At 44.6% G+C, this 12526-nt stretch overlaps 1 protein-coding gene across 2 annotated transcripts in view; it reads right to left on the minus strand.

The window, feature by feature from the left end:
* Positions 1-1208: 1208 nt before the first annotated feature.
* LOC116464246 (dynein light chain Tctex-type protein 2B) overlaps positions 1209-12526 on the minus strand; it is a 22768-nt gene continuing 11450 nt past the window's right edge. For both annotated transcript variants that reach the window (XM_032147547.2, XM_032147548.2), the window contains exons 4-5: positions 5463-5526; positions 1209-1364 (exon numbers count right to left, since the gene is read on the minus strand). In XM_032147547.2, the coding sequence (XP_032003438.1) occupies positions 1317-1364; positions 5463-5526 (112 nt within the window). In that variant the 3' untranslated portion in view covers positions 1209-1316. The remainder of the gene's footprint in view (positions 1365-5462; positions 5527-12526) is intronic.

A 12526-nucleotide genomic window follows, 5' to 3' on the forward strand; every position in this document is an offset into this window, starting at 1 on the left:
GGAGGCCGAGGCGGGCGGATCACGAGGTCAGGAGATCGAGACCACAGTGAAACCCCGTCTCTACTAAAAAAATACAAAAAATTAGCCGGGCGCGGTGGCGGGCGCCTGTAGTCCCAGCTACTCGGAGAGGCTGAGGCAGGAGAATGGCGTGAACCCGGGAGGCGGAGCTTGCAGTGAGCCGAGATTGCGCCACTGCACTCCAGCCCGGGTGACAGAGCGAGACTCCGTCTCAAAAAAAAAAAAAAAAAAAAAAAAAAAAAAAAAAAAAAAAAATAGCCATGTGTGTTGGCATGCCTGTAGTCCCAGCTACTCAGGAGGCTGAGGTGGCAGGATCACTTGAGCCTAAGAGTTCAAGGCTGCAGCAAGTTACAGTCCCGCCACTGTGCCCCAGCCTGGGCAACAGAACAAGGCCCATTCTCTGAAAATCAAAATAAATAAATAAATTCAAAAGTTATTTTAAAGATGTAGGAAAAAGCTTTATGCACAAATAAAGCCATGTCTTTATTTTTTATAATAGTGAAAAATCAGAAAGAAGCAGATCCTTAATAAGGAACTGGCAAAAATAACAATATGGTATAACCTACTGAAATAAATGCTGCTATTAAGTCATGCATCTTAAAATCATAATGCAAATAAAATGACATAAAAACTGTTCATAACATCATGAGAAATGAAAAATGAGGGTATAAAATTATGTTTTTTAAACCTTGGAAATAAAAAACATTGGTAGAAAATATACCAAAATTTTTACCGTTGGTTATGTTTGAACAATTGAAATGGATTTTCCCCTACTTTTTTCTCTGTGTTCCAAGTGTAACAAGAATATAGTACGGCCGGGCGCAGTAGTTCACACCTGTAATCCCAACACTTTGGGAGGCTGAAACGGACGGATCATGAGGTCAGGAGTTTGAAACCAGCCTGGCCAATATGGCGAAACCCCGTCTCTAGTAAAAATACAAAAATTAGCTGGGCATGGTGGCACTCGCCTGCAGTCCCAGCTACTTGGGAGGCTGAGGCAGAAGAATCGCTTGAACCCAAGAGGCGGAGGTTGCAGTGAGCCGAGATCGTGCCACTGCACTCCAGCCTGGGCAACAGAGAGAGACTCTGTCTCAAAAAAAAAGAAAGAGAGAGAGAAAAAGAAAGAAAGGAACAGAACATAGTGTAACAAAATCAAAACATTAAAAATATAAGGCCTAAAACACAACAGATTCAGTTGTCAAACTACTAACATCTTTATTTTGTCAAGATATTTAACAATATTAAAAAGTTCAGATTTCTTCATGGTCATGTCTTTTCCCAGCTTTTCAAAGATTCATTCAGTAGTAGAAACAGCCAAATGCTGCTACAACGCAGAATAAACTGTCCTAAAAAACAAATACAACACACACACACACACACACACACACACACACAATGTTAGTACTAAAGAGGGAATGAGAGCAGCACAGGCAATTGAAACTAACACCATCTCAGATCTTTCCAGTGTTTTCTTTCTTTTTTGAGACAGGGTGTCACTCTGTCTCCCAGGCTGGAGTGCAGTGGTGTGATCTCGGCTCACTGCAGGCTCGACCTCCTGGACTCAAGCAATCCTTCTACCTCAGCCTCCAGAGTAGCTAGGACCACAGGTGCATGGTACATTACTGGGCTAATTTTGTTTATTTTTTGTAAAGATGAGGTCTCACTATGTTGCCCAGGCTGTTCTTAAACTCCTGGGATCAAGCAATCCACCCACGTTGGTCTCCCAAAGTGCTGGGATCACAGGCGTGAGCCACCTCACCCAGCCACCAATTTTCAATCAGGAAGACTTTTTCCTTCTTCAAGAAGTGAAGGGTTTCCAGAGTATAGCTACACTACTGCTTGCCTGAGGGTAACTACAAAATTGCTTGCTAAAAGGTTAGGATGGGTAAAGAATTAGATTTTCTGAATGTAAAAATAAAATGTGAACTAATCAACTTTAGGTAATACATATTCATAAAATAATTATTCGCATATTTCCTGATTTATCACAGAAATAATGTATGAAATGCTTTGAGTTTCTTGGAGTAAACTGCATTACTCCTCCCAAGAAACCATATTATAAGTATCACCGATAAGAACAACAGGACCTTGTCATAAATTCTGGATAAAAGAAATAGTCTCTGGGTGTTTGTTCTTAATTGATAAAATTTACTGGTCCATCTTTTAGTTCAGAATCACAAAATGCTTTCCAGAGCCCAGTCAAATTGCTTAAAACACTTCTTAGGCACTTATTACAAGACTTCCACCTGCCTCAGGAACTCCTGAACCACTAACCTCAACTCCAGGCTGGTAATGATGGGATCAAGTACCTGATGATTAACCAAAAGCAAAATTCTTTGGTTTAGCCCAGCTCCCCTGCTCCTTGGGTGGACAACTCTGAACTGTGTTCTACCACAGTGCTGTGATAAAGGACCTGCTTTGTTTTTAACTTCCGGTCCTTCATGGAAGGATGCTTTTGTAAAATGCAATAAAAATAGATAACTCAGAACATGAAATGAAAAAAAGGAACACACAAAATACAGCCCCAATTTTTTTCTTAGATTCATTGCACAAAAGATTACTTTGTCAAATTGCTGTAAGAGTTTTTTTTTGTTGTTTTTTTTTTTTTTTTTGAGACGGAGTCTCGCTCTTTCACCCAGGCTGGAGTGCAGTGGCGCGATCTCGGCTCACTGCAGGCTCCGCCCCCCGGGGTTCACGCCATTCTCCTGCCTCAGCCTCCCGCGTAGCTGGGACTACAGGCGCCTGCCACCTCGCCCAGCTAATTTTTTGTATTTTTAGTAGAGACGGGGTTTCACCGTGTTAGCCAGGATGGTCTCGATCTCCTGACCTTGTGATCCGCCCGCGTCGGCCTCCCAAAGTGCTGGGATTACAGGCGTGAGCCACCGCGCCCGGCCTGCTGTAAGAGTTTCTAAACCAACGGTTATACTCAATGTATTGCTCACCTCATCATGGACCTGTACAGATCACACAGTGGTGCTGGTCTGTGCACCCCACTGTGAGTGGCCTGTTCTACAGCACCACCCAGAGTTCTCCAACAGGACTGAGCCCTGTCATCCGCAGCAGTTTTCCGCTCAATACCACATGATTTTCCCTCCTCTCATTTCCTCTGCCTCTACTCATGTTTCCTGGAATCTCCCAAATAAAGTGCTTTTTTTTTTTTTTTTTTTTTTTTTTTTGAGACAGAGTCTTGCCCTCTCGCCCAGGCTAGAGTGCAGTGGCACGATCTTGGCTCACTGCAACCTCCACCCTCTGGGTTCAAGCAATTCTCCTGCCTCAGCCTCCGAAGTAGCTGGGACTACAGACGCCCACCACCTTGCCCGGCTAGTTTTTGTATTTTTAGTAGAGATGGAGTTTCACCATGTTGGCCAGGCTGGTCTTGAACTCCTGACCTCAGGTGATCCACCCACCTCGGCCTCCCAGAGTGCTGGGATTACAGGTGTGAGCCACCACACCTGGCCTAAAGGTTTTTATTACATATTTGTTCATTTGAGTATTGAGTGGCCCCCACTGGATGTTAATAGGCAGAAACCATGCCTGTCTTATTCATCATTTTATTCCTAGCCCCTCGAGTGCAGAAGCTGACACATAATAGGAGCTCAGAACTATTTGTTGAATGAATGAATTGTATCATCTAAAGATGCATTTTCTGGCTGGGCCCGGTGGCTCATGCCTATAATCCCAGCACTTTGGGAGGCCAAAGCAGGCAGATCACCTGAGGTCAGGAGTTGGAGACCAGCCTGACCAAATAGTGAAACCTTGTCTCTACTTAAAAATACAAAAATTAGCTGAGTGTGGTGGCATGCACCTGTAGTCCCAGCTACTCAGGAGGCTGAGGCAGGAGAATTGCTTGAACCTGGGAGGCAGATGTTGCAGTGAGCCATGATGGTACCACCACTCTCCAGCCTGGGTGACAGAGTAAGACTCCGTCTCAAAACAACCGCCACCGGGTTCAAGCAATTCTCCTGCCTCAGCCTCCTGAGTAGCTGGGATTACAGGCATGCGCCACCACATCCGGGCTAATTTTGTGTGTGTGTGTTTTTAGCAGAGAAGAGGTTTCACCATGCTGGCCAGGCTGCTCTCAAACTCTTGACCTCAAGTGATCCACATGCCTCCCAAAGTGCTGGGATGACAAGTGTGAGCCACCCCGCCCGGCCTCACTCTCTTAATGTACTCAATCTAGTTTCTGTTCTACTCTAACTCTGACTCTATGTATTCACAACCTGGGAGTAGATGAATAGAGGATGCAATCATTTCTGGAGTAAATATAAAATAATAACTTTAATGAAACCTTTTTGTGTGTGTGTGTGTGTGTGTGTCACCCAGGCTGGAATACAGCGGCACAATCTCGGCTCACTGCAACCTTCACCTCCGGGGTTCAAGCGATTCTCCTGCCTCAGCCTCCTGAGTAGCTGGGATTACAGGTGCCCGCCACCATGCTCAGCTAATTTTTTTTTTTTTTTTTTTTTTTTTTTGAGACGGAGTCTCGCTCTTTCACCCAGGCTGGAGTGCAGTGGCGCTATCTCGGCTCACTGCAGGCTCCGCCCCCCGGGGTTCACGCCATTCTCCTGCCTCAGCCTCCCGCGCAGCTGGGACTACAGGCGCCTGCCACCTCGCCCAGCTAATTTTTTGTATTTTTAGTAGAAACGGGGTTTCACCGTGTTAGCCAGGATGGTCTCGATCTCCTGACCTCGTGATCCGCCCGCCTCGGCCTCCCAAAGTGCTGGGATTACAGGCGTGAGCCACCGCGCCCGGCCACTCAGCTAATTTTTATATTTTTAGTAGAGACAGGCTTTCACCATGTTGACCAGGCTGGTCTTGAACTCCTGACCTCAGGTGATCTGCCCTCCTTGGCCTCCCAAAGTGCTGGGATTATAGGCATGAGCCACCATGCCTGGCCTGAAACCTCTTTTTAAAGATTCCTCTTTATTTTTGCTTAATTTTAATAAATGGCTTTAAGATAAAGTAATAAATTTTATTACTAAAAGAAAAATTACCTTTGCTCATGGAATCCCTGCCATCCACATTTGTTTGCAACTTAGCAAAGTGTGATTGGTTCAAATGAACAAATAAGTGATGCTAAAATTTTAGTTATAAATTATTACTTTAATAAGGATTATCGGGATTGAGTTTTAGAACACAGTGATTTATGGAGGAAGTGGCTAAAAATAATGTTTAAATAATATGCTAACTAAATAATATGCTATTCAGAAATTCAAACCCATGAAAAATTATGTCATATGTAAACATGTAAGTTTCCTTGCCTATAAGCAGCACTCTAGGTTTCTGCTTTAGTAACACAAAAACTAACAGTAAAATCATTTCATTCAGAAGTCAAAGATGAATGACAAGACTGCAGTGTCTTTCCACCCTAATCAATAGTAAGTAGTTTGACTTGCAGTGCCCACGTCCTTAGAAAGGGGAAAGAGGTTTCCAAATACACTTACATTCATGAAAACATCATGAGTATAGTTGTCAGTGTCAGCATCCCAGAAACAGCGAGAAGCCATGCTAAAAAATCCAAGAACGAAGAATTATCAGCAATCTAACAAGGACCTAAACGACACATATCTGCCATGAGAAAAAGTGTTCCTTAATACATTCTCATAGATCTGTACTTCCAAACCTTTCACAGGTTGGTACCCACAGAATATTGTATTTGTACCAGAGAGTATACTGGGTAAACCAGAGAAGCTAGAGTCAGATGAAGCTGTTTGCAACTAGAGGTGACCAGCCAGGGACTCTGACAGCCTCAGACCCTACCTCATGGCTACAGGGATCAATACTAGAGATTTGTGTGTGACTTTTAATGAGTTCAGCTCCTGCACAATAACAGGACAAGGAAGGCACAGAAAGAGCCCAACAGATTTAGTCCAACCTGATCATTTTATAGAGTCCCAGAAAAAGGAGCAAACTCCAAACTACAATTCAAACTTCTAACTAATTATATCTCCAGAAATATCTCTACAGAATGCTAAACTACCTCGAAATTGGCTATTCTCCTCTCTGCAATTCTTGGATAAGAAAAAAATATTAGTCAAAATAAAAGCCAATTAAAAATGGAAACAACTTAAATGCCCAATAGGACTGGATTGGTAAATGAAATTATGGTATTTCTCAGGATCTGGGAGAATTTTTTTAAAAAAGAAAAAAGAAATAATGATGTTTTCTGGCAATGAAATTCTATGTAGACCTTAAAGAAAAGTTTTGCAAGACACAGTGACGTGTCCCTGTAGTCCCAGCTACTCAGGAGGCTGAGACAGGGAGTATCATTGGAGCCCAGGAGTTCAGGGCTGTAGTATGTGATGATCACACCTGTGAACAGCCACTGCACTCCAGCCTGGGAGACACAGCAGGACCCTGGCTCTTAAAAAAAAACAATTCTGCACTTTGGGAGGCCAAGGCGGGCAGATCACGAGGTCGGGAGATTGAGACCATCCTGGCTAACACAGTGAAACCCCATCTCTATTAAAAATACAAAAAATTAGCCAGGCGTGGTGGCGGGCGCCTGTAGTCCCAGCTACTCAGGAGGCTGAAGCAGGAGAATGGCATGAACCTGGGAGGCGGAGCTTGCAGTGAGCTAAGATTGCACCACTGCACTCCAGCCTGGGAGACACAGCAGGAACCTGGCTCTTAAAAATAAAATTCCAAGAACATGAAAAGCTATTCACAATATAATGTTGAGTGAAAAAAATAGGCCGGGCATGGTGGCTCACACCTGTAATCCCAGCACTTTGGGAGGCTGAGGCGGGCGAATCACCTGAGGTCAGGAGTTCAAGACCAGCCTGCCCAACATGGTGAAACCCCATCTCTACTAAAAATACAAAAATTGGCTGGGCGTCGTGGCACACACCTGTAATCCCAGCTACTTGGGAGGCTGAGGCAGGAGAATCACTTGAACCTGGGAGGTGGAGGCTGCAGTGAGCCAAGATTGTCCACTGCACTCCAGCCTGGGCGACAGAGTGAGACTTTGTCTCAAAAAATAATAATAAATAATAATAAGTGAAAAAAAAAATTACAAATGTTTTACATTTCTATTAAACATATGTGTATGATTTATCATGCAAACACTTATTGAACACTTACTTACTTTGTGCCATTCACTAGTCGAAGTGTTTTACGTGTATTAACTCACTGAATCCTATGAGGTACTATAATTATACCCATTTAGTGAATGTGATAACTGAGGATTAGAGAAATCAAGTGTACAAGGTCATACAACTAGGTAACAAAGCTTGGCTTTGAACCCAGGCAGTTCACAACCCATAACTACAGAGAAACATATACATATACCTTATATTATATTGGTTCTTTTTTTTCCTGAAACAAAAGGTCTCACATATTTATTACTGAACCCAGCCTACTATCGCAGGGCATATAAACAAAGAGAAAAAATATATTCCCAATAAAACACGTCCAACTGTTCAGACAGTGGTGACATTTTCAGCTTGCTATAGTAAGATGGCCGTGACCGTGATACAGCGTGAATATGTGTGGCAGCTCATGTGCAGTTCCTTATACACCCAGCTTGGCTTTTCTGCAATGTCTCCTTTCCAGCTGTGCCTGATTTTATTACCAGTTTTCAACCAGATCCACTGGAGAATGGGACGATTTGGCTTTTGTTTCTTGGCCGGGAATCACTTACTCTTAAAAGACTTGTGAGAAGACATGACAAGAAGCAGAATCAAGCACGCACCACAAGAGAAAGAGAGAGAGTTGTTTTTTTTTTGTTTTCTGAGACAAAAATACAAGATAGTGAGACCCCAATTCTTTTATGTATTTATATTTTATTTTTATTTTTTGAGAGGGAGTCTCACTCTGTCGCCCAGGCTGGAGTGCAATGGCACAATCTCAGCTCACTACAACCTCCACCTCCCGCGTTCAAGTGGTTCTCCTGCCTCAGCCTTCCGAGTAGCTGGGACTACACACGTGCACCACCGCGCCTGGCTAATTTTTGTATTTTTTGTAGAGACAGGGTTTCACCATGTGGGCCAGGCTGGTCTCAAACTCCTGAGCTCAAGCAATCGGCCCACCTCAGCCTCCCAAAGTGCTGGGATTACAGGTGTGACCTGGAAGAGGTGTAATGGTACAGTTTGTAGCAGGCTAATAATGCTCCCACCAAGAACAGTAAGAAAAGTTGGATAAAATGAATCAGGGAGCTGCCAAAGCAAACAGGCCTAGAGGAGCCAAAATTCCAGAAAGAGGTGAACTCTAGGAGGTAAGCTGATACTCTGCAGCAGATTTTTTACCTGGGGGACTTGCCAATTCAGGGCACAGGGCTAGATGCTGAGAATCTGGGCCTTGCCCAGAAAAAGAACCAATTACTGAGGGAAGATTTAACTAGTAGGAGAGTTGGCAGTCTTTACTTTTTAAAAATTTTTTATTTATTAATTTTACTCTGAGACAGAGTCCTGCTCTGTCACCCAGGCTGGAGTGCAGCAGCATGATCTCAGCTCACTGCAACCTCTGCCTCCCTAGTCCAAGCAATTCTCATGTCTCAGCCTCCCAAGTAGCTGGGATTACAGGCATGCACCACCATGCCTGGCTAGTTTTTTTTTTTTTTTTTTTTTTTTTGAGACGGAGTTTCACTCTGTTGCCCAGGCTGGAGTGCAGTTATGCAATCTTGGCTCACTGCAACCATCACCTCCCGGGTTGAAGCGATTATCCTACCTCAGCCTCCCAAATAGCTGGAATTACAGGTGCCCGCCACCAGGCCTGGCTAATTTTTGTATTTTTAGTAGAGACGGGGTTTCACCATGTTGGGCAGGCTGGTCTCGAACTCTTGACCTCAAGTGATCCGCCCGCCTTGGCCTCCCAAAGTGCTGGGATTACAGGCATGAGCCACCGTGCTTGGCCCTAATTTTTTGTATTTTTCGTAGAGACGGGGTTTCACCATATTGTCCAGGCTGGTCTCGAACTCCTGAGCTCAGGCAATCTGCCCGCCTTGGCCTCTCAAAAGTGGTAGGATTACAGGAGTGAGCCACTGTGCCCAGCAGAGTCGGCAGTCTTAACAAAGTTAAGAAGGTAAAATCAGATTCTGGAGGGAAGAAGATCCCATAAAAAAGGAGTTTTACTCAGTTCTACTTAGAACTGAGCATATCACATGGTGGGTTTTCTTTTCAAGACATGCTGAATTCAGGCCGGGCACGGTGGCTCACGCCTGTAATCCCAGCACTTTGGGAGGCTGAGGCAGGCGGATCATGAGGTCAGGAGATCGAGACCATCCTGGTTAACACGGTGAAACCCCATCTCTACTAAAAGTACAAAAATTAGCGGGGAGTGGTGTCGCACACCTGTAGTCTCAGCTACTTGGGAGGCTGAAGCATGAGAATCGCTTAAACCCGGGAGGTGGAGATTGCGATGAGTCGAGATTGCGCCACTGCACTCCAGCCTGGGCGACAGAGCGAGACTCCATCTCAAAAAAGAAAAATATATAAACTGAAGCGCAGAGAGGAAATAGAAAAATCAGAAAAAAGCATAAAAGACATGTGGAATACTGAGAAAAGACCAAACATACATGTAACCTAAGTCCTACAAAGAGAGCAGAGTGGATGCAGCAGCAGCAGTGTTTTAAAAGAGAACGGCCACCTCTAGGGCCCCGCGCTTAGTTTCTAATGCCATTCTCCAACACACTGAACAGGGGCTCCTTGGAGAAGTGGCTGAATTCTAGGCTTGGGGCAGGGAATGAACACAATGGAGCTTCTGATAGTGCTAGAAAGTAAGGAAGTGCTCCAAAAAAGCCACAGTAGTAGAGTCAGTGGGACACAGGAATCAACTGAAAGCTCTCAATGGCTGGAACAATTAGAACTACAAAATAAATAAAGTAGTACTGAATAATCATCCAAAGTGTAAAATATCCATGAGTCCATGTTGAAATAAATGACAGAATACATAAATAAATGGGAGAGGAGAGACAAATCTCCTGTGCTGAAAATTCCAAATAATTTACGCAGATACGATGCCCTCGAGGAGGTGGGTCATAACTCCCTGCTCTTTCAGTGTGGGCTGCACACAGTGATTCCCTCCTAATGAGCACAGGACGAACACGGAGGAAATGAAACCGCCTTTTCAAGATGATGACTGAGACACTGAAAGAGATCCAACTTAGCCAACTCCATCTTGCTTCTAACCTCCAAGCTGTCCTTGTTCATTCCTGGGCGTAGCTGAACTAACTTGGGGGGAAACTTAGTTTATAGTTTAAAACAAAGACGATAACGGCCCTTTCCCAAAGCAGACCTCCTTCTTGCCTGGGGACTAGACTAACACTAGCCACAGGATTAGAAATTATGGTTTAGGAGCCATGCAGCTGGAGGCTACAAGATTCTGACCCTCCCTAAACTGCTCCTAAGATCAGTGCTTGAGATATTTTGCAGATCCTGCACTTGATGGATCAGCTGGCACCACCCAGATGGATAAACTGGCTCATCTGACCTTGTGGCCCCGACCCAGGAACTGACTCAGCGCAAGAAGACAGCTCTGAGTCCCTATGATTTCATCCCTGACCAATCAGCACTCCCGGCTCACTGGCTCCCTCCACCCACCAAGCTGTCCTTAAAAACTCTGCTCCCCGCCTGGCGCGGTAGCTCACGGTTGTAATCCCAGCACTTTGGGAGGCCGAGGCGGGCGGATCACGAGGTCAGGAGATCGAGACCACGGTGAAACCCCGTCTCTACTAAAAAATACAAAAAATTAGCCGGGCGTGGTGGCGGGCGCCTGTAGTCCCAGCTACTCGGAGAGGCTGAGGCAGGAGAGTGGCGTGAACCCGGGAGGCGGAGCTGGCAGTGAGCTGAGATTGCGCCACTGCACTCCAGCCTGGGCGACAGAGCAAGACTCCGTCTCAAAAAAAAAAAAAAAACTCTGCTCCCCAATGCTCAGGGAGGCTGATTTGAATAATAATAAAACTCCAGTCTCCCGCACAGCCGGCTCTGCGTGAACTACTCTTTCTCTATGGCAATTCCCCTGCCATGATGAATCGGCTCTGTCTAGGCAGCGGGCAAGTGAACCCACTGAGCAGTTATAGAAAGAGTAACTTTATAGTGAAGAAACCTGAGAAGCATCAGCTCAGGCAGGGAGTCAAAGTTCACACGAACAGTAACATGTCATGTTGACAGTATGTACCATTGATATATGACGGGAATGGCGTCTTACCTCTGTGATCTTCCTTCCAAAAACCTGTAACCCCAGACTAATCATTAGCAGAAAAATCTCAGTGGAGGAACATTCTACAAAATACCTAACCAGTACTCCCCAAAAATCTCAAGGTGATGAAAAATAAGAAAGTCTGAGAAACTGTTACAGCCAAGAAGAGCCTAAAGAGACATTTAATGTGGTATCCTAGGTAGAATCCTAAAGTAGAAAAAGGACATTAGGAACAAACTAAAGAAATCAGAACAAAGCTTTATTTGATAACACTGTATCAATATTGGTTCATTAATTATAATAAATGTTCCATACTATGTAGATGTTAACAATAGGGAGTCCGGGTGCAGTAGATCATGCCTGTAACCCCAGTGTTTTGGGAAGCCGAGGCAGGAGGACTGGTTAAGCCCAAGAGGTCAAAGCTGCAGTGAGCCATGATTGCACCACTGCACTCCGGCGTGGGTGACACAGCAAGAACTGTCTCAATAACATAATTATCATTCTTATAGTAATAGGGGAAACTGGGTATGGAGTATATGCTAACTCTGCAACTTTTCTATAAATCTAAAACTATTTTAAAATAAAAACCTGATTTTTTTTTTTTTTTTTTAATTTTTTGAGATAGAGTTTCACTCTGTTCCCCAGGCTGGAGTGCACTGGCGTGATCTCAGCTCACTGCAACTTCCACCTCCCAGGTTAAAGCAATTCTCCTGCCTCAGCCTCCCAAGTGGCTGGGGTTACAGGTGCACACCACCATGCCCGGCTAATTTTTTGTACTTTTAGTAGAGATGGGGTTTCGCCAGGTTGGCCAGGCTGGTCTCAAACTCCTGACCTCAAGTAATCCACCCACCTCGGTCTCCCAAAGGGCTGGGATTACAGGTGTGAGCCACTGCACCTGGCCAAAAACTATTTTTTTTAAACAAAGATAATGGCTAAGAATTTTCCCAAACTGATAAAAAAACAACCTGGCTGGGTGCAGTGGCTTACACTTGTAATCCCAGGACTTTGGAAGGCCGAGCATGGTGTTGGGCACCTATACTCCCAGCTACTCAGGAGGCTGAGGCAGGAGAATCTCTTGAACCCGGGAGGCAGAGCTTGCAGTGAGCCAAGATCGCACCATTGCACTCCAGCCTGGGCGACAAGAGCAAAACTCCATCTCAAAAAAAAACAACAAAAAAATCAACCCATAGATTCAAGAGACTCTGAGTGCTCCAAGCAGAATAAATATAAAGAAAGTAATAGTGGCTAGAGAGGACATATCATCTTCAATTGAATAATAAAACTTACAGCTGACTTCTCAACAGAAACAATGGAAACTAGAAGACAATGTAATCACTTATCTACCTAGCTACCTACCTACCCACCCACCCAC

Source organism: Hylobates moloch, unplaced genomic scaffold, assembly GCF_009828535.3.
Source record: "Hylobates moloch isolate HMO894 unplaced genomic scaffold, HMol_V3 SCAFFOLD_328, whole genome shotgun sequence".
Lineage (NCBI taxonomy): Eukaryota > Metazoa > Chordata > Mammalia > Primates > Hylobatidae > Hylobates > Hylobates moloch.